The sequence below is a fragment of the Oreochromis niloticus genome, linkage group LG23 (assembly GCF_001858045.2).
Source record: "Oreochromis niloticus isolate F11D_XX linkage group LG23, O_niloticus_UMD_NMBU, whole genome shotgun sequence".
Taxonomy (NCBI): Eukaryota; Metazoa; Chordata; class Actinopteri; order Cichliformes; family Cichlidae; genus Oreochromis; species Oreochromis niloticus.
The window spans coordinates 16,964,512-16,990,317 of record NC_031986.2 but is presented as its reverse complement, the minus strand read 5'-3'; the positions used below and the strand labels follow the sequence as shown (position 1 = coordinate 16,990,317).

Sequence of the window (25,806 nt, the reverse complement as noted above, 5' to 3'; positions counted from 1 at the left end):
GGAAAAACTGTTGCTCCTGCTGTACAATGGATGTACTGAAGGTATCACGCAAAGCTGCTTTTGCAGTTTTGCAGAGTGACCGTAGTAAGGCACATAGGAAACATTTCTGGAGTTCAAGGTATAAAAAGATTTTTATTGATAACCAAAAAAACCACAAATGTCACAGTTTAGACATAATCACTATGAATGAGCTGCATTACAACAGTTATATACCTACAGTATGTACATTATTGCCACTTAAAAAATACAAACATGTCCTATCCTGCGAAATGAATAAAAGGCTGTTTCATCACCTGTATCCGACAACAGATAAAAAGTCAGCAAAGAGGAACCAAAATATTCACAATACAAATAAATATTTCATTAAACAACATATAACACGCTTGCTGATCTAATGTTACGCTTCTTTTTTTTAAATTCTCTGTTCGATCACAGTGGCTTCCCCACATAAATCTGACAGAAAAAGTTATTTACTGGTTTGTAATCAGTGAATAATTAAATGAATCCACATTTAATGTACTTCCTGTGACTTGTTAGTTTTTGCAGTGCACACGCTGAACAGTTGCGGTTTTGTAGTCTTGAAAGCACCACAGATGAATCATGGGTCATGACGGATCTTCTCTTAAAGTCTTCATCAGTTTAAAATGATTGTTATCCTGTTTAATATATCAGCTAACTACGGGTATGTTTTTGGCATCGACATACTGAAAGCTTTCCTCCTGAAGAGAAATGACTGATTTCACAGTCTCCGGTTTGCTAGATTTGGGTTGTTGTTGTGCGATGCAGCTGTGTGTGAGGCCTGCTCTTTCCCACCAGGTACGTGAGTCTGTGGCGGCTGACTCTTGCACTGCAGTCCCAGGTTTCCTGCTGTGCTGTTTGTCCCTTTCTGGGAGCAGAAGCCCTTCGGTTTGGGGATTCTTGTCGGTCCTGGACGTCGGAATGCTTCTAGAGGTATCTGCTGAGGGAACAAAGACAGAATTTTAAAGTCTCCATTGTGACTTATAGCAACGACAATGAGGAAAGAAGCGAATACAGTAGAGGACTGCATGAAAAAGAGATGTGTTTGAAGGCTGAACTGTGCCCATGAGCTCAGCAAAAACCGGCTGTAATACTTATAATGACCACTAGAGGATATCACATCACATCTTATGGACACTGCCAAACTTTTGCTGCATGACTGCAGTATTTTGTGCTTGTAGCTTAAAAATATGGTAACTTGACATGAAATAGAGCAATTTTCAGTAAAGGAAAAGGTTTCTACTATTTTTAAAATGCATTAAACAGCAATATCACAATATGTTTAGTGATACATTTAGACAGTTTTGTGCAAACTTTAATACACATCAGTGCTTCTTCTGAAGAAAACTACAAGTATGGGGAAAGCTGTTGAGTCCACCAGTTAATCAAATAAATGGTAACAGGTATTTTGAGAATGATTTGATGATTAAATGAAAAAAAAAAACCTTTGCTGCAAGCTGCTAATTGCCCTGACATAGTTCCACTTCATCCTGGTAATGATAAAAACAGTGTAACTTGTGCTTAGAAACCAGTGCTTTTATATCACAGTCCTCATATGAGGGCATCTCATGAGACACATCGCATTTCGCATTTTCTTAAACAACTTACTGCTCCACTTACTGTGCAATCACTTTTAATCAGCATGTTTACATGCAGAGCAGCAGGGCAGCACACTGAGGTGCATCACTTTTGGATCGGTCCTTGCACAGTAGAAACTATGTCCTGTTTACAGTACAGTGATAAGATGTTTCCACAGTTATGAGGAACCTCAGCCACAGATGGCATACTCAGTAAATGTATTTGTAGCATGCTTTATTTAGTATTTGGCATTTCATGAAATGGATACACTGATTTAGATAAACACTGCTGTCATCTAATGCACTTGTTTAAATGTGTAGTTTTTATGCTCAGTAGACTGGATAAGAAAGATGGATTAAGCCAGTGCTTTAAATCTGCATTGCTTCTAATGTCCAGCAGGGGGAGACTCCTCTGGCGGCAGAAGGTCTGACTGTAGAGACAAGAGGACCCAACGCCTCACTTGGGTCACTTTAGTATGCATTTTCCACCTAGATTGCTAGTTTCAAGTCTTATTTGATGCTGCATGATTTTCTTTTTGTAAACTACAGCCATCATCAGAGTCAAAGAACGGTGTACCTTAGTGCATGACTACCATAGTCAACAGCATACTGCGCATGCAGAGCTTTTGGCTTTCCAGTTACATCCAAGATGATGACAGCCAAAACTCTCAGCTCAGGACTACATAAGAAGATCTCACCAATCATGCTGCGATCCTCTTATCCATTAAACAGTGACTGAATCCCTATCTGGTGATAGTCAGCAAGGTGTTATCTTCTTTAGAGTAATCAACAAACAAAAATGGCACACACAGTACTGTGCAAAAGTCTCGAGCCATCCCTCATTTCTTTGTATTTTGCCTCCAAGGACCCAGACTTGGTTGTATGGCTCTCCAGGCTTTCTGAATGGGTTTCAAAGTCTTTCAAAGTTTTTCTTTCTGCTTTGTTTCTATTCATTTTAAGTCCAGTTCTTGTACCTGACCATTTTCAGACGAATGCTTTTTTGTTTTGTTTGTTAAGCCACTTAAACGCTGATCTATGATCATGTTTGACAGACATAAAATACTATCTTTACACCAACGAGTGGCTTCCCAAAGAGCTATTAGCCAGGAAATGGTATCAGTGAAAGTGTCTATGAAGAAGCCATTCTTAAGGAAGGGAAACAGGGAGAAAAGGTTGGGGTATTAGCCTCCCCAGGGCCCAGACATCAACAGTATTGAAGCAGTGTGGGATCATGTTGACAGGGAACAGAACAAAAGGCAGAAACATCCAAAGAAGAGCTTTGAATGTCCTTCAAGAAGCCTGGAGAACTATTCCTGAAGACTACTTAAAGACATGACAAGAAAGCTGCCTAAGAGAGTTCAGACTGTGCTGAAGAATAAAGGTGGTTAAATAATGTATTGACTTTCAAATATTGACTTTCAGGCTTGTTAAAATTGTAAAAAGCAAATTTTTTGCCTCATATACTGTATTTCCATGTGTATTTGTTCATTTAAATAAACCACTGCACGTATTTCCCATTTTCTTGGTAAAATATAAAGAAATGAGAGATGCTTCAGGACTTTTACACATGACTGAGTTTAATCTTTTCACAGCTTTATTCTTCATTTTCCTCATTTTTCAAAAGCTGATTGGTACTGCAAAAAAATGTCCTTGTACTTTACATCAAACATCCCTAAACCAGAATTGATATTAGGAAAGCATTTTGAGATATCTCTAGCAAAAAAAAAAAAGTTTAAAAAGCCTTTTTCAGTCCAGGCCTCTTAACTTTTTATCTGGAGTTCACTGGAGTCAGAAATAAAAACCGAAACCGTCTCTTTGTATGAACGTGTCATCGATCTGGTATCCTTTTCTCCAGCCCAGTGAAAGTTTTCAGTATTTCCACGAGTTTCATCACTTCACCGATATTATTCCCTGCCGAGCTCCAAACCTCTTGCTGTCACTTAGGAGAAGCGCTCGTGAGGTTTAGAGAATTAAGAAATATTCAGTGAACTACAGCATTAAATATTCATACGGGGGTATAAATTTCAGAATAAGTAGGGCCTCATGCTTCGGCAGAGCTAATGGTCCAGAAAATCTGACCCATGTCATGGGAGTGCTGTTGATTTTACATGGAGAGAGACCTTAATGTGCGGCTTTGTCCTCTCATATATCAGCGGTACAGCAGGAGTTCAGCTGAGCACTTCCTCCTCTGCCCCACACTGCACCGGCACGGCTGTTTCTGTGGCAACCAAACACGAGGTTTGTTTTGGTGCTTGCGTTGCGGTGGGAGAGAGGCTTGCTTTCACAATGTCTGCACTCTCACACTCACGAAGCCTTTTGTTTAGACAAAGCCCCAGTACTGCTGTTTATTAAGGGTCAAGGTGGGCTAAAGCACGCAGATCTGCTCTCTTTGTTCGCGCTGTGGTAATCGTTCGATTTTCCTATCCCTGGCTGATTGATATCAGTAGCTGATTGTTCAAAAATCACATCAGGATGTCTGGCGTTTTTGATGTTTTCTTTCACCCCCGAACAACTCTGCTCTTAATCAGCAGTATCATTGTGAGCTTAGTGTGATTACAGCTTCGCTCTCGCCCAGCAGAAGGGAGCATTGCTGCGGGCTTTTAAATGAAATAGCCTTCCAGTGTGTCACATGATACTCATTTTCCCAGTCTGGCTGGGATACCGTTCACAGATCTGTCTTCCTTGGCTGAACCAGATGAGTTTTATGAATCGAATAAGTTTAAAGTGAGTCAGGGGGTAATTAAGGTCGCAGACAGTAATCCCAGCTGCTGGATGCTTTTCTCAAGGAGAGGTCTAATGAATAGCATCTTGTTTAGCCCCTGCATCGTTTCATCACACCCAGGCGAGCTTTGGATCTGGTTTCCACAGCTGCGCTCCTTCTCACTCATTGGATTTAATGCTTGATTTAATCATCGCCTCGTTGCTCGTCTGCCTTTGGGTCGGGTTCGACAGTTTTCCTGCAGCACTTGCCTCGCTCCATGAACAATCAAAGTATGAGTTTGTAATTCATTAAAGTGTATTAGTTTTTAATGGTTATTGGTAAAATGTAAGAATTTGGGTAAAGAGGAAGGCTCAGGAATGGAAAGAAGAGCAATGAAGTTGCTCAAATTTGTCTTTCTACCCCTTGCAACACTTAATTTGTTGCCCTACTTGAATCACCTAACAATTAAAGTACGGATCTGCTTTGATCCAGCTGGAAATACAGAGTAAAATAATTAAGATTTTTTTGTGTGTTTGATTTTAAACAAGCCAATCATATGATGCAATACTAGTTTTAGTTTTATACGTGCATAAAATGCCACTGCGATGAGGAAAGCCCATCTGAGGCGTTCATTATCTTTTCCTTAAGACATGAAATTAATTACCTTTTCCTCTTGCGTCCTTTCATTCCTGCCTTTCAATCAACCTCCCCTCCCCGACCATCCAGTTCTGACCTTTGGTACAGATTTAACGTGAAGTGAAACGCACATACGAGGTAACATTTTCAGTACATGTGGAAGAATGCATATACATAGAAAACATTTGTAGGCTATACAGATGACTCATCTCAAAGGACGTGATTCATGGGAGAAAAGAAAATAAACGTTTTGGGTTTCTACCCAGTCAAAGGCACGCTCAGTAAAAAGAACTTTCAACGAATACGTTTGTGTTCCTGTGACCCAAACACAGTATCAGGTTTTCTGAAGGGGTTTTGTGATGTTTACAGTATGTTTCCTGGAGTGCATTATTCAGTTGCTATGCTCATAACATTGGGAAATAAAGGCAGTTTTTTCCCCCTCTATTTCCACAACTTTAAAAGCTTTAGGATTTTCTTTGTCACGCCGCATGTTTGGATCGTCCACTTTTAGTGCAGTGCCCTCTGCACTGTGCTTAGAGGTGGGTGCGTCTTCCTCTCACAGTAGTGTTGTTAAAAAAATTTTAAAAATCGATCCCAGCAGTGCTGTCTTCACCTCCTACAGTTCACACCCAACTTCATACAGCACCGCTGCATACAGGTAGGCACAACAAAGGGCCTCCACTCAGGAGCAGCTGCAGTAGTTTGTGTTCACTGAACATTTTTGGGCCAGATTTATGAAAACATTGAACCAGTGCAAACTGGGTTTAGGATAAAAAAATAAGTGCTGTGCTGGTATTTCCAACAAGAGCACCATGAAAAGGTATGAGGTGTAAACTCACAGATTTTTGCGACTGACAAAGTATAAGGAGGAGAATATTTAAATTGGGCGCGCAAACTGATTCACCAATGTTTGTGATCCGTAATTTGACTAATTGTGCCGACATTGAATGCTGACAAAAAAGGATGTCTTTTATTTTTTATTTGATTTTTTTGTGCTTGATATTGAAATGAAATACCTGCATCTGTATTTAGAACACAGCACAACTTTTGTAAAACTAAAACTAAAGACACTTTGCGCTAACAAGCTAGTTACCCCGTTTAGTTAATCTGGCTCTTTATAAGTAATTTTGTTCAACGATGTTGAAGTATTTAACAGTTCATAAATGTTAACCTGGTCAGTGGCATGTTAGCATTACCTGTTTAACTATTAGCTATTTAACTATTAGCAGTTGCCCGATAGCCACATTAGCTGTGAGGTATCAGCGAGTAGCGGCTAGTGGTTAGGGCTATATTTTCAGTCCTGCCCATTTATATAGGCAGATGTTAACTTAGTAGGATAACGCAATTATTTGTGTCTAAAAACTGTTGTTTCTCTTACAGTCCCAGATTAAGTCTGAGAAAAGTTTACCTCCAACTAGCCAAAACACTGATGGGCAACCATACCAACTGCTAAGCATGGGACTACCTCAGATAACCTAAACATACTGTGGTCTTTTTTTTAATGTTTTTTTTTCTTTACTACTTAAGAGAATATAAAAATAGTTTTAATATGTATAATTATGATTATATTACTATATTTTTTGCACTATGTCAGACAACTTAGACTGTTGTTATTAATGTAAAGTTTTTGTATTGCTGTAATCTTTTTTTTAAACATTGCTCATCATAGTTTACCCTAAATTTGCAGTAGATAAATCTTTTTTTCCAGAATTGTACTTTACATCTTCTTTCAACTGCTCCCTATAAGGATTGCCACACGGGTCGTCTGTCTCCTTCTCATTCTGCCCTTTTCCATCATCTTCTCTTTACTCCGACCCTCATGTGAGATTGAAACATTGTGCTCTCATGCAGTGGTTCCCAACCTTTTTCAAGCCTGCATCACATCATCATCTATTGAGATCTATTCATTTAAATCGAGTTTAAATTTAATCTTGTTTTCACATTTAATTATATAAAAATATATGTTGTTAAAATAAGTTTTCAGCCAGTTGAATTATCATTGTTTAGGCCAGTTTCATCTGAGTGTCAGCTATGTTTACCGTTAGCCACTGCTTTCAGTGGGTTATGGTATGAGTTATGGTTAGCCTATTAGTAACAATAAGCCATTACTTTAGGCTACAGCTCCAATCAAATGCAGAGTATTAACCTTTATATGTGAAGTATTTGTTCACATTTATGTCCCTTTTATATTTATCTGTAATTATAACTATATATAAACTTTTGTGTTGTGTTTTTTCAGAGAAAAAAAAAAAAGAAAAGTCATGAGCTCCCACATTTTTTTTCTCAGTGGACCTAATCCTCATCTGTATATGATGTATTTATTGCTTTTGGGTTTCTGTTTGTACTGTTTATCCTTTACGGTCATATGAGTTTTAATGGTTCTATTCATACCTATTCAGGTACACTCAGTCTTCCCACGTAATCCATTGTCTCTGCACATACAGCCGCAGGCTTTCTTGTGCTGTTACCCCTAGTTTGAAATCACTGATGTAATCTAGCAGGTACTCTTTGCAGTGTTGCATACACGATTGATGCTAAAAGTTTTCATGGTCCAGTGAATATGTAAGAATGTTTCAGTTATGTTTGAAAAACCACTGGTGAAGAACAACTGCAGTTCTTGCATTTTTAAAAGTACAAGACTCACCTTCCACAGCAGCTTTACTGTGCACCACACTAAGGTTTAAAGGTTTTAAGCAGAGTTTCCATTATGTCATTTAAGAGAACTCCCAAGTTCACACAACTGTGGTTTTCTTTCTCAGTTACTGGGTTTCTGTGTCCCGAAGAAGAAACTATGACATCAGCTTATGATTTTAACTCAACCATGTGAGAATCCCTGAGGGGTTTTTGACTTTGCTTTTGTGTCATCTGGTCAAACATAAGCACTGTGTTTTTTATGCTGAAAAATCTTCCACTTGAGTCTGACGGAAAGTGATCTGCAGACATTTTGACTTTGACTCATTGGATTCAAGTCTTCAAGTGTTAAAACGTTACGGTGCATGCAGCACAAATAAAATCAAACAGCCGATTTTAATCTAATGGCATATTCCCACATTATATGTATTTGTAAAAAGAAAAAAATCAAAACATGCTGGATTTAGTGAATAAATGAAATAGGCAAGCATGGATGACAAACTAAAACATACTTCTTTTTGCACACTTTAATTCTCAGGAAAGCAAACAACTTAATAATAATGCAGTATGTGGAGTATGAAGTATAAAAATTGGTACGATACATCAGTGTGAATAGTCTGACTACATGGCAAATGTGCCACTGAGTACAATACAGTAAGTGCACTTAAGTTAAAACCTTGTGTTATGTCAGATTAATTCAAGTTCTAGTGCTTTATTTTTTTTCATGCAGGCACACAGTTGTTTGAACTTTATCACACAGAACCAAGCAAACCAACAAAAATGAAAAGTAAAACATTCAACCATTTAAGCTCATAAATGAAGCAAATCAGACTTTTTTTTTAGGGTATAGAGTTGGGGTATAAGAGGTATCTTATGGGCAGGATGGGATGGAGGGTTTGGGGGGTTATCAGGTCAGTCGTAGGCATTACTTACTGTAATTTGTGATGGCCTTTGGATTGGGATGGAGGTGGGCTTAATCATGATGCTACTTGTGATTTTGCTGTTGGCTTTGACAGTAGGAGAACTGCAGTTTGCAAGCACCTGAGTCCTTTGTTCGGGAAGTCCAGGCGTGTGGCATGGACTCTGCGTTTGGGACGAAGTGCTGATGCCCTGAATGAATGGGCTCCCTAAGTGAATGTGGATTTTGTTGTCCTCTGTGGTGATGACGTTGGGCCCCATGCTGGGGGACCTCTGGACCTGCCAGCTATTCTGCCTTTCAGGGGTCACGCGGAAGACGGCGTGTCCTCCAACAACCTCAACTGGCTCCGTGGATAAGGAGCGGTCGGGGGTGCCTGTCATCACTGATACTATTTGTATTGGTGACATGGCTCTGTCTGGGGTTACAGAGCCACAAGAGTCTGGGGTCATCGCTCTGGAGTATGTAGCCATAGTAAAAGGTGACAGGGCCCTATCTGGTGAACATGGCTCGTCAGACACAGAGGAACTCTTAGATTTTGCTGTTGGGGAAATGGATTTTGCATTAGGGGATATAGATGCATTCTGGATGATGGTAATTCTTTGTTTGGGTGGACCCCCGCTTGTGGGTATGACAGCAGTGCTGGTGAATGACTGGGTGTTTTCTGTGGTCGGACTGGTGATCTCTAGCATTGCAGTGTTGTGTCCGTGGTCAGGTGTCACTTTAATATGCAGAGGCTGCCCAGGACTGTGGGTCAACACGACGTCTCCAGGCTGAACATGGCTGCCGTTCTGCCGCGGTTGCATTTTTCCATTGACCTGATGAGGAGCGTCTTTGTTTTTAAGGAGCGGGCCTCGTGCTCTTTTCAGGTTGTTGTTAAGATTATTTACATTATTGATAATCGCGGGGCTACATTTGGTGAGCTGCAGCTCATTGCTGTAATTTGCATTTTCTTCCGGTTCGTTCTCGTCGTACAGCTTGCCGTTCACCACTGCACGTTCCAGCGGTGGCATACCCTTGCAGTTGGGAGACATGAAATCAAGTGGGTCTGTCTGAACCTCCTTAGTGGAAACATGCAGGTCTGAAAAGCGCCTGCCGTTCATTCCTGGGCGAAGGCTTTTGCTGAACCGTCGGTATCTTTCCAGCTCTCGAGTGAGCGTCTCCATTTCTCTGGCCAGTTCTTTGTTTCTGACTTCCTGCTGGGTCAGTTTTCTCTGCAGTGTCGAGTGGTCAGTTTTCATGCGGCAAATGGACTCTTCTGTTCCCATGTATTCATGAATCTTCTCTTTCAGAGCTGCCACCTCTCTGGTCAAATGGCTGGACTTGGCCTCCTCTTCCTTAAGGCGTTTGTAAAGGACATGCTCTTGGTTGCACTCTTTCTTTTCAGCCAGCTGGTACTTTGAAAGCTCTTTTCTAGATACTTCCAGCTCTTCCATCAAGGCTTTAGCTTTTTCTTGCTCGTTGTTAAATCTTTTCTCCAGCGATTCAAACGCCTCTGTTTTTAATGATTCGCCTTCCACCACTTTCATGTCTTTTAACTTACGTCGGAGGCGTTCGACTTCCTGGGTCAAATCTTTTACTTTGTTGTCTTCTTGCTGGAAGCGGTTAGCAATTGGCGTTTTGATATTCTCCTCTTTAGCCTTGTTTCTCAGGTGTTCTCTCTCTATTGTCTCAAGTGATTGCAACCTTTTCTTCATCAAGCTTATTTTAGACTCCAAATCATTACTCTTCTCCTCCTCAGCTCTTAACCTGGCCTTCAAGTCATCCTTTTCCTTTGTAACACTGCAGATTTTCTCCTCAAGCTCAGCCTTTGATCTCAGTGCTTTCTTGCTTTCGTCAATAAGCTTCTCTGTAACTGATGTAACTCTGTCCTGTTCAGCCTGCAGTTTGCCTGTGCTGTTCTGGACTTTGTTCTCCATTTGCTTCAGCTTCTCTGCCATTGCCTTTCTCTCATCCACCAGCATCACTGTGAGAGTCTTTAGCTTGGTGAGATCTTCCTTCAGAGTCAGCTCTGTCTTTCCCAGCTGGCTTTCAGCAGCCTCCAATTCTTTGACTCTGACTTTGAGGACTTCCAACTCACTGGTCAGAACCTTTGACACCGACCTCTCTTTCTCCAAGTTGCTTTTCAGTGAGCTGCATTCTTGTTTGCTCTTACTGAATGCATCCTCTAGTTTCTCCAAGTCCATGATTCTTTGATTCAGTTTGTCCACTTCAGCTTTCAGGCACCGGTTTTGGCTGGCCTCTTTCTCCAGTTTTTTGTTGAGGTCCCTGCATTGGTCCTCCATTCTGATCAGCTCTTCATCCTTTCCCTCCATTTCAAGTACCCGTTTTCGTAACTCTTCAAGCTCTGACATGAGGCCAGAGTTTCCACACTCACCGCGGCTAATTTTGTCTCTCAGCTCTTGCAGTTCCTCCTCAGCCCTGCGCAGGGTTTTATTGGTCTCCTCCAGCTCATCAAGCTGCCTGCTGAGAGCTGAAAGCTTCTGACGCAGCTGCCTGTTTTGGGCATCCTCGCTGGTTAATTTGGCAGTCATGCCTTCCTGTTCCTGATGGTATCGACTGGCTTGGTCACGCAGCTCAGCCTCCAAGCGACAGACCTTTTGCTCCTCTTCCTGCAGACGAGCATTAGCTGAGCTCAGCTCTTCCTGGGCTTGTGAAGAACTGGCACTCAGTTCTTGGACCTTAGCTGTCTGTTGCTTCAGCTGCTCGGTAAGACGCTGCTGTTCATCCACAACCATCAACGCAAACGACTTGAGTTTTGTCAGCTCCTCCTTGAGGCTTGCGACCTTTTTGTTGTTTTCTTCGTCTTTGCGTTCTTGGTAGGCCTTTTCCTGATCAATTAACAGCTTTAACCTGTAAAAGAAGGAAAGAAAAAAAAGGATGAACATGATTTTTAGGAATTTGATTAGTTAGCTTTTTTCTGACAAAAGTACGTTATTTAATTAAAAAGCACAAAATATAGAAAAAATGTTAAAAATAGGCATTAATTAATTTTTAAAACCGTATATAAGTTGATATATTTTAATATTTGCCTTTGTATTTAGTTATCTTTTGATTAATTTCTCAATTATTATTATTATTTTTTTGGCTGCTTAAGTCTTCCATAGAGGGTAAAAATAGAGCATCCTAAACCTAAAAATCTAAAATGCTTATCCTGTTTATCCACTAATATTATATAAGAAAACCCCTAAAGGAACTCGACACCCTCACTGTTGTTATCCATATGGTCCAGTTCTCCAAGCTCTGACACATCATTAACACTGTTATTTTCCCAGCATATCTAAGGAGGAATAAAGTTCTTATGTCATGGAAAGTTTAACACATAATAAAAAAAAGCATCACTTTACGTTCTGAAATACCTTTGGTTAATTTTTGTTCCCTCAGTGCCAGCTAATTCTCATATGCTTTGGAAACCCGAGTTCCTACTCTAAATAGTGGGTCTTAAGTTTAACAATCAGTGAATTTCTGAAAGTTTCCACAGTGGGTGAGGGGGTGGCGTAAGACCTACGTCCCCTGTCAGAAAAGAGACACACAGCCAAATGTTGACCTCTGAAAGTGATCATCTCACTGAACAACATGACATATTGTAAGCACAATAAAATATGTCTGTGGCCCACTTATAATCTGATTGTTAGCTCATAGAGGGAAATAACTGCATCACTGCACAAGAGCAAATCAGGATATCAGGATTCCTCAAAAATGAGAGACACGTTAGAATGTAAACTTTTTATAATGTCTCTCACAGCTGACAAACTGATGTAAAATAAAATCAGAAGCAGTCTGTTTAAGAAAAATAACAAGACCCGACAGGGTAGCGTATGTAATATTTATATTTCCACAACTAATGAAATCCTATATTTTTATACTATAGAATATGTGTGCCATCTGATGCAGCTGTAGTCCCTTAAGTACAGTGTGCAGCCCGGGTCAAGGCGTCTGGCACATGCATGCATCACCAAAGTGCCTACAGCCCCTGGAGAAAAGATGTTATGACTGCTGTGTGTGCATCTGCCAGGCGTTTCCACACAGATGGCCCACTGGCATGGAACAATCCTTTAATTAAGGGGTTCCTCTACTACCAACCTTCCTCCCCCTTACTAAACCCACCACCACCTACCCACCCTGCTTTTTTTTTTTCTTATACTTTTAAAGGAATTCCCCCTGCTTCCAAAAGCAATTACAGCTCCGCAGGGTTTATTCAGAAGTCCCCACCCCCACCCCCACCCCCCCCACACACACACACACACACACACACACACACACACACTCTTAGGGATCACTAATTCCACATGTACACTTGGGTTGTGGGCCATGATGTAAGTGTGGTACAGTAGGGTGGGTCACTTCTACAGCAGTATGTCATTTCTTTCTTCAGTAGCTGCTAAAGGGCGGCTGCATTTAGGGGGACACATGTAACTAGATCCATGTGCTGCTATTACACAGAAAAACACCCAATAAAGTACATACAAATCTGTAAGATTAATAATAAGACCTAATTATTGTGGTTGTAATGCATTATGGGAGGAAATCTTTTTATGGACAAGAAACAAATAAACCTATTTATAGCAAATTATGTTGAAATTTTCTAATAAAGATGTACCATTCTAATATTGGGTATAGTCAGAGTAGAGCATTGCACTAGAGGTGGTTAGATCAATCCAAATACTGATAGTATCAATACCAATGCCGGTATCGGTATTGTATCAATACTGAAGGGCCTGGGTTGATACTTTATATAAATATATCTCTAACATGCACCGTGAAAATTGTCTGAACCTTTCTGTTTCTTATGTTTTATGTGCTTATAAAAACACCCAGTTTCAAAATGCATGAAAAGCTTAAAGGTGTGTTTTGTTGTGCTAACTAATTATTGTAGAAAGTAAAAGTCACAGTGATTTATTGGTCATTAACATATGTTAATAATTTGTAAACTGATGATGATTCATCTCATAAATCATGACACCCTGCTCTATCGGTATCTGTATTGGTATCAGCGATACTGACCCTGTATTTGGTATCCGAGCGATACCAGAATTTATAGTATCACACAACACAAGATTGCACCATCCATTATAGTTTAGCTTTTCATGGTAAACTCAAAGTACATTTACTCAAATATTACACTTTAGTACCATTTTTTTGGAAAGGTTCCCCAGGATATTGCTTTACACTTCAGTCAATTACATTTAAACAACTACAAAAGCTCTATTCACTTTTACTACTTATATTCCAGTTTAATTTAAAACAGAGACAGTCTACACATTTTGATCTATTCTGGTAAAATTACATGAAGTTGAAGTTATATGGTGGTATATATTAATGCACACTTACATGTATGTCAGTTTTAAAAAAAAAGATTTATGTCTTGAATAAACTACTTTGATTTTTGCATATAGAGGATTGATTTGGCTACTATGCTGGGGTTATTAGGTGACATGGTGTTCAACAGTATATTAAACTAACCTCTAATCATGCCAGAAACTCCAGACTGCTTTTTCGTTTCAAAGTATCTGATAGCCCCAAGGACTTGCGCTTTTCTGTCTGGGTTTTATCAACATAGCTTGCTCTTGTTTTTAATCCTCTCTCCTACACATGTTGATTGCAAATCAAGCCCAGGACTACAAAGTGCTCGCCAGTGGTGTCATCAAAGTACTTATCACCTCATCAGGAGCCATGCATGTGCTGAAAGGTTGCGTTTTCTTTGATTAGATTATGCGTGTGAAAAACTGCAAAGCAAAACTCCTCTACAGCAGGCAGACATGTCCTTTTCAAACCAGTCTGTAATCACTATTTATTTAATCTCTTATCTCAGTCCCCACTGTTTTTCTAGTGATGTCATCGGCGAAAATAGAAAGATCAACATACTTTGTTCCCTAGTATTACTGGAAACTCTGTCACTCTGGCTTAAAAAAATAAAAGCCACGTTAAAAAAAGTCCTGAAATGGATATTATTCCAAATTACTGCATGCAAGAGAGCTTTGCATTACTAAAGACAAATTCTATCTCCTTTGTAGGACTATATTACTCTGTGCCTGATGTACTCTGTGGTACAGAAAAAAAATCTTTAAATCAGATAATTTGTTCCCGGACATCTTCTCATCAGGGACACACAGAGAGATGAATGTAATTGGCCAACAGAGCAACATCTGAGACCATTTTGGTTGTTAGATATAATTTAGAGCATACTGCGTGTTGCATGGATGGGGCAAAAACAGACATAGTGACCCTTGGTGAAAAAAAATACGATGGACTTATCTATCGTGATGTCACCCATTGTTCCACACCTTGAGCTGTCAACGTTACCATATTAGCCAAAGTTTTTTTTCGAGCCAGACGTTAGCTTTTATTGATAAAAGGGTAGATGGCTAAGTTATCAGCTGATACTAGCTAGCTTGGTTAGCAAGCTGCATTCACAAAGTGCAACACAACAGACCCGTATCAGCTAATTGGTGTAATTAGTGTAGTTAGAAATAATAGAGCAGTAGAATTTCCCTCAGCACATCTGAAGGACAAACTTTTTGGATGGTCTGTACCATAATAATCTAATATTAGTCAGATAATCCATTAAAATGCAACATACATACAGTGAAGAGGTCCAGTTTAATGACTCAAAGTAGTGGATGAGGCTTAGCAGACTCCGATCAGCTTCAACTACCTGCGTCAGGAAAGCTCAATTGTCCAGCTGGATAAGTTATTAAAAAAATTATCCCACTTAGAGTTGTTATGAGAGGGGGAAACTATCCATAGAGGCCAAAACCTTTTTTCTTTTTCCTCTGTTTTTTTTGGTCAAAGTTGAAAACATGTTTTCTAATGCTTTGGTCTTCCATTTTAAAATGGGAGCCTTCCACGATTGACTCCTTTGTGGAGCCAACCTCAGGTGGCACCTAAAGGAAGTACAATCAAACTTTTAAATGATGGTTAGTAGCTCAACCTACCTGCTGTCACCATCTAATTTACTATGTGTGGTGCATTTTCAGGGCTACATAACTAATAGCTGATCGACATTTTGAACCCCATCACGCTACATTTTCAGCATTGCAAGAGTGTAGCTCCTTTACGCAGAGATCTGTGATTCTTGAAAAAAGAGCTGGTCACATAACAGTCTAACAGCTATCACTATTACCACCCATCCAGCAGTCTGTGCAAACTTTGCATCAGGTACTGATTTCATTCAGAGCGGTTTTCCCAGGAAGACAGATGCAGGGTCACCACTGTGTGTCGTTAAAGTGTCATGGAAAAACGAGTCGTGCTGAGTGATTTGATGTGTTAGGGTCCTAGAGTGGATATCTTAATGTTATATTATATTTTCCTTTTCTCTCAAATGTACGATAACATGAATGCACTCAAAGAAAAGGAAACATCCAGTCGGCAACTCTCAGCCAAGTCCATACGGGAGACACACTAGCACACATTACAGCTTTGCCGAGGGCTTCCCTCTGTTTTTATGCTGGAAACTGTGGCTCACCCGCTGTGTGTAAAGTGCCGCTGCGCCTCCTCTGCGGGTTGCTGTGCCATTTCCTCACCGCAAGCGATTAGGTCATGTATGTATAGACCAATATATCCTGTGCACATACATGACCATCTCCTCCTTCTTTAACAGATGCTAGTGTGACAACAGTTCAAAGGGAGGACGCTGATTGATGAGGTCCACGGACTGTATTTAAAATCTGCACAGGCCAAGTGATATGCCCCCAGAGTGCAATCAAAACGCGTGATATATGTTGTTCGGGTATTTATTAACTTCCTGCTAGTGGTATTATGGTTAATAACATGGTGTGAACCCAACAGAGACCTGGATGTGACTCTCCTGAAACATTCAGGTCTTAAGCACCAAAACTCTTTTACTTACTTTAAACACGGCTGCTGTTTTATACAATACAGTTAATGACATTACTCTTAATCTCAATGGGTATGACTTGAATTAATATAATATACTTATTACTATCACCACAGAACTATGCCATCTGCTATGGCACACGCACTCAGGCACACACAGTCAATTTTCTTGTCGTTACACATGGGACTCAAATATTTGTGTGTAATTCAATTAGGTGTACATTGTGTAAAGTTGTACTAATTTCTGCTTATTATGTGACTTACATAGTACACAACGAGGAACATTTAGGACCTTACCTTAGATTTCCCTAATTTTACAGTCTATATATTTTAGTTGTCATATTAAGTGCTCCTTTCCGATCATTTCTATTAAATTCATTCAACTTTTATAAGAATTTCTCAGCAAATATGCAAAAAGGTACTTGGGAATTAAAATCCCCACAATGGTGTCTAATTAAGTAGAATCTAATGTCTTAATTTTCCTTTGTAGCTGTTTTAAAGAAGACGCATTTCAGATGTAACTTACAGTAACTACACAAAATATAATTGAAAAGAACAACCAGAATGACAAGATGCAAGCCTGAAAATCTGTGCGCGTTCAGGCTCATCAAGGGAGCAGCTCTTTTAAAGTTTTGAAAGTTCTTCTCCTCAAAGGCAATGTTTTGTGTGCCTACCTGTGCCAGCGGCTCTCTCTCCCAGCTTTACTGCCACAAGCTCATGATCAACTTGCCGTACAACACCCGGGCTCTCGGCTCTCCTGCACTCTCTCTCTGATTCTCAGTCTCTTAGTAGCAGTAATGTGGGCATTCCTGCAGTCAGACCAAACAATAAGGGATGTGCTCCCTGCCTATGGACCATTACATCATCAACATGTCCTTATATGGAGCTTTGCATTGCAGAGGCTCGCAAGAAGGGGGTGTGCTTGCTCGCATGTGTAACTGCGCTTGAGCAAGCCTGCTGGAGTAACTGTTTAACTAAAGGTTGTGGCACAAAAAAAAAGAAGGGAAAAGGTATGCCTTGTCGTATGCAATGTGTGAAATATCTGCACGGTCTGTCAGTGCTCTAGAGGCCAAGCAGTAAGCGAGGAGAGATGAAAAGTTCGAGTTGCAGTATGTCCTTATGGGTCTTGTCAGCTTAACTCAGTTTTTCAGCCAAGGGAGAAGAGGGGAAAAAAATAATCAGCTTGCAAAGTTAATAAGAGATTCTTGGATGCAGATTTGTAACTGAGACCAGTGCTGGAGAACATGACAAGACTTGTAACGCATACTGTATCTTTGTGAAATGTATACACAGCCCACGCCTAAGAGATCCCCTGACATTTAGTCTCTCAAAAGGTTTGTTAGCGATGCTGATTAAACTCAGGGAGTGCTTCCCTTATAGCCACCTAGTAGCAGAACCTGTTTAGTGTCACGGAGCGGTGAGCATGGTTAGTATGCTGTATTATGGAAACTCGAGTTAAAACCTATTTAGTTTCAAGCATATTAGAGTGATGAAAAAACATAAAATGTAGTTTCTTCTCCCTAGGCAGTGTTTTTGTGCACATAATGGCAGATTTAGTTACCAAGTACTGACCTGTTCTTTCAACAAACACGGCCCATTATGTCAGTCAGATCTTCTTCTTTTTTTTAACTTTTAAGTACTATTTGCAATTTTTCATAAATGTCAGATGTAAAAGTAGTAGAGAGCTAATTGTTACGACCTCATTTAGTACAGTTAGGAAATGGCTGGAGTACCGATGCTTTCTCAGCACATGCTCAGTGGGATTCTGTTAATTCTGTTGAAAAGGAAAAGGATCGTTTGATCTTAATTTTGAAGTTTTGGGGGGGTCTGTACCAATATGAGTAGATTTGCTTGATTTACCCAATACGATGCCAAAACAAGTCTTGTTTTTTGTTGGGTACATTGTGTCAGTATAAGCATTTATATAATGTTAGTCATTGCAAACATCTGAGCCGACAGAACAAAGTTGATTTCGCAACAGCAGTTCCAGCTATCTCAAATAAACATGTGTATTTCAGGATAAGAATGATAATATTTTGGATATTGTTGTATGCTGAATTGAACACATCTGGATGCCATTTTTTTAGGTGCTTCGCTAAACTGGAAATATCTCTTTCCTTTGTCTGAAAAGTACAAAAGAATCATTTGTATATTGTCTTTTTTTAAATCAATTATCACCCCTCAGTCATCCACCCACAACACAAAGTACTTCCATACCCGACTTTTACTGCTTTTCTTATCAATGAGTCAGGGTGGAGCTATTGAGGTATCTCATGTGACATCATGTGGGCAACTGATGAATAGTTGGACATGATACAATCACCGGTTGGGAAAATGTGTATTCACCAACTGATTACAGAAGTTCCTGGGCATTGCTGGCTGTCATTGGGTAAAGAAGCAGTACCAAAAACCTCCTGTAATTGGTTTTGTTGTTAGAGGATTGCTAAGATTTCCTGTAGTTATTTCTCTACAAATACTAACTATAAGCTCAGCAGTAATAAACTTGAAAAAGTGTGACACAAACTGGATTCGCCTTGCGTCCAACTTTGCAGTTTCACTACAGCTTGGAGAGTGGCTGGGCAAGTCAGTCACTTCCACTCAAACTACAACCGCAGCAATATCCCAGCACCCAAAACAATCACTGGGAGGATTTTGCCAACTGGTTGGGGAATACACGTGCCAGGCGGTCACTGACCGGTCTGTAGGCCTGCATGACTGGGGTCTTATTCACTCGATCCTATATTGTCACAATGATTCTTACACTTCAAAAATGGCACACAAGCTACCATCGTGTGGTTTGTGGTCACATGTCTGCAAAACCTCAATTGCAGCAACTGGTCACCAACTTCCACATATAGTTGTCCTGTGCTTGTGGGCACCCTCCTTCTTCAGCGCATAAGGATAGACTAGAGCGCTCGATTTATATGCTGCCTATGTTACCTAGGTTAGGGTAGCCAACATAGTGTAGGGTATCATTAACATTAGTTCTGGCTACATTCCTAGTTTCATTTGAACCTCAGGTTATTCATTTAAAATAGCTATGGTAATACAGTTGCTGCTAGCTAGCATACAAGCTAGCATACAAGATTTTATCATGACCAGTGTTGGTCAAGTTACTTGAAAAAAGTAATCAGTAACTAATTACTGATTACTTCCCGTTACTTTACTGATTACTTATTTTCAAGAGTAATTAATTACTTAGTTACTCAGATACTTAGGTACTTTTTAAAAACACGATTTACAACCTGAATAGGTGATAAAGCGATAGATCTTTCAGCCCAATTCTACTTTTTCTGCATAATCCATCATACAACATGTAATCAAATGGAAAAGTCTCTTTTTAAAACTCGTTTTATTAGTTTTAATCTTTTAACTTTATGCATCAAGCAAAAATTAAATTATATGCAACATTCTCTGACTGGAAGAAATTTGTTTAACATTTAAACCTATTTTCTGCACATTCCAGCATATAAAATAAAATATTATTTTGTGTTTACACTCAGTCTTTCAAATAAATGCAAGTGAAACACAGCAGAAAATAAATAAAATCAAAGACTCAGCGGTCCTGTTGCTCCATTTTCACCTGTATAGCAGGCGGATGTTTGCCCTGGTGCAGGTGCCGCAGCGGTCAGTGGAAGAATCCGCGAGTTTGTCTGTGAATTTCCCATTCCGTGGTAGCGCACTCGGCGCTTGCTCGGAAGTTAAGGGGTTTTTTCGCTGTAAAAAGAAGTTTTCTTCACACACAGTGAACAGCGGACGCTAATGTTTTTGTCACTTTTTACGGAATCAAACTCAAAGTAAGGTCAGTACTTCCACACTTTAAAAGCTGCACGCTCATACTCTCTCCGCACTCGATATATTATCCTTTGTTGATCTGCACACAGCTGTTGGCACGAACGTCGCACTCGCTTCCGTCATTGTCATGAGACAGTCTCGCAAAAAAATCACGGTTTTAGTAACGCAGTAACGCGGCGTGCTTACGGGAAAGTAACAGTAATCTAATTACCTTATTTGCAATAGTAATCCCTTACATTACTCATTACTTGAAAAAAGTAATTGGATTACAGTAGCGTGTTACTTGTAACGCGTTACTTCCCATCTCTGATCATGACTGCATATAGCCTAGTATATGTAAGTTAGTAGTGTATTGATGTACCATTCTTTTCTAAAATGATCATATTTCGCTCAATTTATATGTAAAACTAAAAAAGCAGCTCATTAGTAAAAACAATGTGTGTTGTGTGTGCAAACTGCATTAAATACAGACAAAGAGTGGGACTATAATATGGTTAAAAAGCAAAGTTTCCCTCACTGTAGGTTTGTCTGCAGTGGATAGTCGTTTGAATGCACAACAAAATAAGAATGAATACTTTATATGTAAGAAACTTACATTTTACAAATTTAGAGCGAGCTAGTAGAAGTTTTGTTCTGTGCAGCAAGAGTACATTGAGATTGAGATGCAGTTAATGTTCTTGAGTCATATCCAATTAAATATAATCCAGTCATTTGTTGTTTAGTCTCCTGCAGAAATAGAAAGAAGGCTTAAGTAAGATGATTAGCTATGTAATTGGATATCTGTCTGTTTTTAGGCTTGCTTTTGATGATGGGGGGGGGTTTAGTATTACAGTTTTCCCCACTTAGTGGACTGGTGTATTTCGAGTGATCTGAGTATGGGGAGAAATGTCTCCTATACACATCAGAACTACTTCCATCCATCCATTCGCTTCCGTTTATCCTTTCCAGGGTCGCGGGGGGCGCTGGAGCCTATCCCAGCTGTCATAGGGCGAGAGGCGGGGTACACCCTGGACAGGTCGCCAGTCTGTCGCAGGGCTAACACACAGGGACAGACAACCATTCACGCTCACATTCACTCACACATTCACACCTAGTGACAATTTGGATTATCCAATTAACCTATCCCCTCAAACTGCATGTCTTTGGACGGTGGGAGGAAGCCGGAGTACCCGGAGGGAACCCACGCAAACACGGGGAGAACATGCAAACTCCACACAGAAAGGCCCCGGCCTGATGGTGGAATTAAACTCAGGACCTTCTTGCTGTGCGGCAACAGTGCTAACCACCGTGCCACCGTGCTGCTATCAGAACTACTTTCTCTAGTAAAATAAACTTGTATGATATGTTTTTATTAAATATGAATCTGGAGGCTGGAACATAGAAACTAAAGCAGCCATCATGGCCCAGCAAACAACATCTGCTTCCCAGCATATTTTTCCACAACTTATTTACTTATTTATCTTCTCGAAATCCAAAGTGTAAAGATTACACATTGGAGCTCTGCCTTTGGACAGAGCCAGGTTATGAGAATGTCTGAAGCAACGGTTGGGTGGTTAAACATCTTACCTGTGTGGTGAAAAGTGGCTTAAGCTAATGGCTCCACAAACAAAACAATGGCTTTCCACACTGTGATGTAATCACAGCTTAAGTCAGCGCACATCAGTCTTTATCCGTGGCGCTTTGTTTGGCTCATAACGCCAACGTCTTTATTTTTTTCTCATCGGGCTGTTCTCAGCCTTTAACTGAAGACAGAAGCCACAGTGTGTCACCTATTGTCACATGAGGGGGGCAAATTTAATTTTTAAGTGAGGTTAAGCTTAAGCTGTCAGTGTCCCAGTTTTTCGTGGGAATAAATGTGCCCAGTATATTGAAGACAATAGGAGTGGTGACACCTCAGGAGCATTTGAGCGAGTGACATAGCTAGGTCCTGACAAACATGGTGTGAGAACGGCAGGGTTTCATGCTCGGTGTAAGGTGACAATGCATGGCAGACAGCAAATTAGTTACATAACAGTTTGTAAAAACACAAAGCATGTTCTACGAGTACGTGCTTCAGGCAGTCGCAGTTATAAGTGATTCCAGCAGTGTAAGGGAATAACGAGGGCAAGAGTCTTCCTGTCTCCTGCCCGCTAAATACAATATGTCATGGCTTCACAATGGCTGAGGTCACTGTTGCTAAATGTTACAAGCCCTGCCAACTGAGCTAAAGGAACTGGATTTCCTGGGTAAATTTAAAGCGACAGTAGGGCAGGATTAATATGTTAAAAATATGACCATGTTAAACTTCCTTGATGACCAGGATACAGATTAAAGGCTCGCAAGTGTTCAATCTACACGCCCATCTGACTTTATGACCCTTCCTGTCAGCTGAACGCTATGCAGTATGAGGAAAAGTCGGTACTATCATTTATTTCTGCCATCACAGGATGTAATTGTGCATTGACCATGCAATAATACTGGAAACAAGGCTTTTACATTCAAATTGAGTTAGCGTTCAAGGCCACAAGCATCTAGGAAGCGTTTTCACCGGAGTCTGGACAACTTTAAGGCCGGAAATGTAAAACCCAAACTTTGTCCAGTGGCGTATTCCAAGCAAAATTTAATTTAGCCGATACAGCGGATGCCAGCATACACAATCTGAGTCGATGTCTGTTCATTAATAGCGCACGGAGCAACGTTCGTGAGTCGCAGCGGGTGCCAGACACGACTCACGAATTCCTAAAAGGAAGTAAACTCAAAACATGTGGCCCAACAAGTTATGTTAAAAAAAAATTTTCCCAATTAATCACAGTGTTTTTTAACCAATTGGAGGAGACTGTTGTTGGAGGACAATGAATGAGGCTGTGTGAAAACGTCTGGATAGCAAGTCTGTGCAAAGAGTGTTGGTAGAAGCCAAAGATAGCATGTCTTTCTGGTCAGGAAGTTCTTCGTGTTGCCTGTGCAAACACACAAATTGACACACAAATGATTTTGTTTGGTGTCTTGAACAGGTTATATATCACCAACAAGAGAGAGGGACTGGGTAGAGTTTTCTGCATGGGAATTTTCACATGTTACTCGACAGCCAAAGACCAAAGAGATGAGAATCTAAAGCATAAGCAGAAAGACATTGTTGCCTACTTTTCTGAGACTGAAGTCTTCACTCATTTCATAGACGAGATGTTTTTTTCAACCTTTTGAAAATCTGCACGGTGCAATACTTAGTGTGACGGATTACCATCAGCACGATCTGTTATAGCGATGTGTTTTTCTCCATTTCCCTGCAATAAAGTGTTTGTTCTTGGAACAAACAATTCGGTCATCCAAAATTAGACCCTGTTTCTAAATCAGGACCTATTCGGAGCCCTGAGTACTGTACACTTGAAACAGATGTCGAGGATCAAACACAAGAGCGGGCCACACAAACATGTTTGCTGTGACAAGCCTCTGCCAAATGACAAATAGTGTGGGGATGAAGAGGTGTTATGCAACCTCAGTGGAATGACTATAGCGCTGACAATACACAGAAGAATAAAGGTTTGGGATTTGGTTTGGATGAGCAACGTGTGCTTTTTGAACTCATCCAGTCTCAAGGCACGGTCTTCTGCCATTTCGACATATTCTTTTGGACCTGGTATTAGTGGGAATTCCAGATGTGTACGAATGACACATGATGTGCTTATCTCGTACATGAAGCATTAGTGGGTCTGAAAGACTGATGGCCTGCTTTCTAGTGCTTTGTTCAGACTGACACTATCATGGTTTCCGGTGTGATTCTGACTGGGGATTGTCTCTCTCAACATGATACATCTTTGTCATCAAAACAAGAACAGTTGAATTGTACTGTTTATCCTACAGCTGTGGAGGAAAAGTAAAGCCTTATTTTCAGAGTTTGAAGTTGGCTGAGGTGTACAAGTATTGGTTAAGGAATGTTTGAAAGATGCATGACACATAAGTCACATGAAATCAGCTGGTTCTGTTATTTACGTGGTTAAAGGGAAGCACACCGAGTTTCAGTTCTAACATTTTATGTATCCAAATATAAAAATAATCACCAGGTCTTGAAATGAGGTAATATGACCTCAGATAAACTACAAAACAAGTTTGGGCAGTTTGCTGCTCTGGCGTGTGTTAACACAATGCCAAGGACAGACTTCAGCAGTGAGCTTAGAAAAGCAGTTATTGCTGCCCATAAATGTGGGCAGGGTTATGAGGCCATTTCCAAATGATTTGAAATCATTCTGTAATGAGAAAGATTATTAAGTAGCAGAAAACATTTAAGAAAAGTGTCAGCCTTTCCAGGAGTGAATGTCTCAGCAAATTCACCCCAAGGTCAGACTGTGCAATGCTCAGAGTAACTGCAAAAAACCCCAAGAGCTGCGTCTCATATAGTGTGTTATATAGTCTGAAGCACGGTAGTGGAGGTGTGGTGATTTGGGCTTGTTTTGCAGCCACAGGACCTGGACACCTTGCAGTCATTGAGTCAACCATGAACTCCTCTGCATGTCAAAGTATTCTAGACTAGTATTGTAGGACATCTGTCCTGGATCTACAACCGAATAGCTGACCAGTCAAAGTCCAGACCTCAACCTGACTGAAATGCTGTGGTGGAAAATGAAGTGATGTTATAAAGAAGAGAGGACCCAAATTCCCCTACAATGATGTAACAGACTGATAAAATGACAAAGGTGGCTCTAGAAGCTACTGAATGATGCTTCTGTATTTCAGCTTCATTTTGTTTAAATATACAATGAAATGGTGAAATCTATCACAGGTTTCACACCTCAGGTTAGATTTAAATCATTTTAGATGTTGCTTAGGACCAGATGATTTTTAAAAATATATTTATGCAAAAAATGTTTTATTTAAAGATTATTTAACGATATTGTGCATTCCTTTTTTGTTCCTGTTTTGTAAGATCATTTTCCTTTCTTCTGTAAATTTAGGTGCAGCTTGAAATGAAACTTTCATCACTAAGTAGACTTCCTGAATTGTGGTTTGTCTTTGCACATGGATCTGCATAACCAAAATCAAAGTCTTTTATCAACTCCGAAGCACAGGTAGCAAAATTACTTCAAATTTGTGGGGGAAAAGAATGAGAATAACATCACAGTGAAATACAAATTATGTCAGGGTGATAATAAGTGTGTGTCAGACACATGACATTTACACAAAGCATTTGAAAACTAAGAACAGCTCCACAGAATTGTGCAGGTGACAGAGCTCCTGAACCACAGTCAGCAGCAGACCACATGAACTGGACGGGCAACTTTGACGGGGGGGGGATCGACTCAAGTCATTTTGCTATTCCATTAAAAAAAAAAAAACCATGCACCTGCACTCACACACACTCTGTGCATAATCACAACCATACATAATATCGTACAGTCAGAGAAATGTAGCCACAGTTCTAAAAAATGCAAAAATATCTGTCTTAGATTGCAGATGCAAAGCTTTTCTCTGTGTTACTGTATTTAAATCCAAATCCAATTTATTTATATAGCACATTTAAAAACAGAAGGTTTGCCCAAAGTGCTGTACAGAAACAAAAGGGGAAAACACAAGATAAAACCACTGACACTCACATTAAAACATAATAATACACATAATAGCTTACAACATGACGCACCTCGAGGCTGATTTGGCCCTATATAGATCAAATTTAACTGAATTAAACTGAAAGCTGGAGACACACAGGGGAAGCATTTTTTCTAGTT

At 40.1% G+C, this 25,806-nt stretch overlaps 1 protein-coding gene across 3 annotated transcripts in view; it reads right to left on the bottom strand.

Annotated features, from left to right (window-relative positions):
* Positions 1-107: 107 nt before the first annotated feature.
* The window catches only part of filip1l (filamin A interacting protein 1-like), an 86,075-nt gene continuing 60,376 nt past the window's right edge, over positions 108-25,806 (bottom strand). Inside the window, exons 1-3 of one of the 3 annotated variants that reach the window (XM_005452361.4) lie at positions 16,990-17,142; positions 8,497-11,332; positions 108-958 (exon numbers count right to left, since the gene is read on the bottom strand). In XM_005452361.4, coding sequence (XP_005452418.1) covers positions 740-958; positions 8,497-11,217 — 2,940 coding nt within the window. In that variant the 5' untranslated portion in view covers positions 11,218-11,332; positions 16,990-17,142 and the 3' untranslated portion in view covers positions 108-739. Of the gene's footprint in view, positions 959-8,496; positions 11,333-16,989; positions 17,143-25,806 lie in introns of those variants that run through there. The other 2 variants (XM_005452359.4, XM_005452360.4) reach the window with 2 other exon arrangements.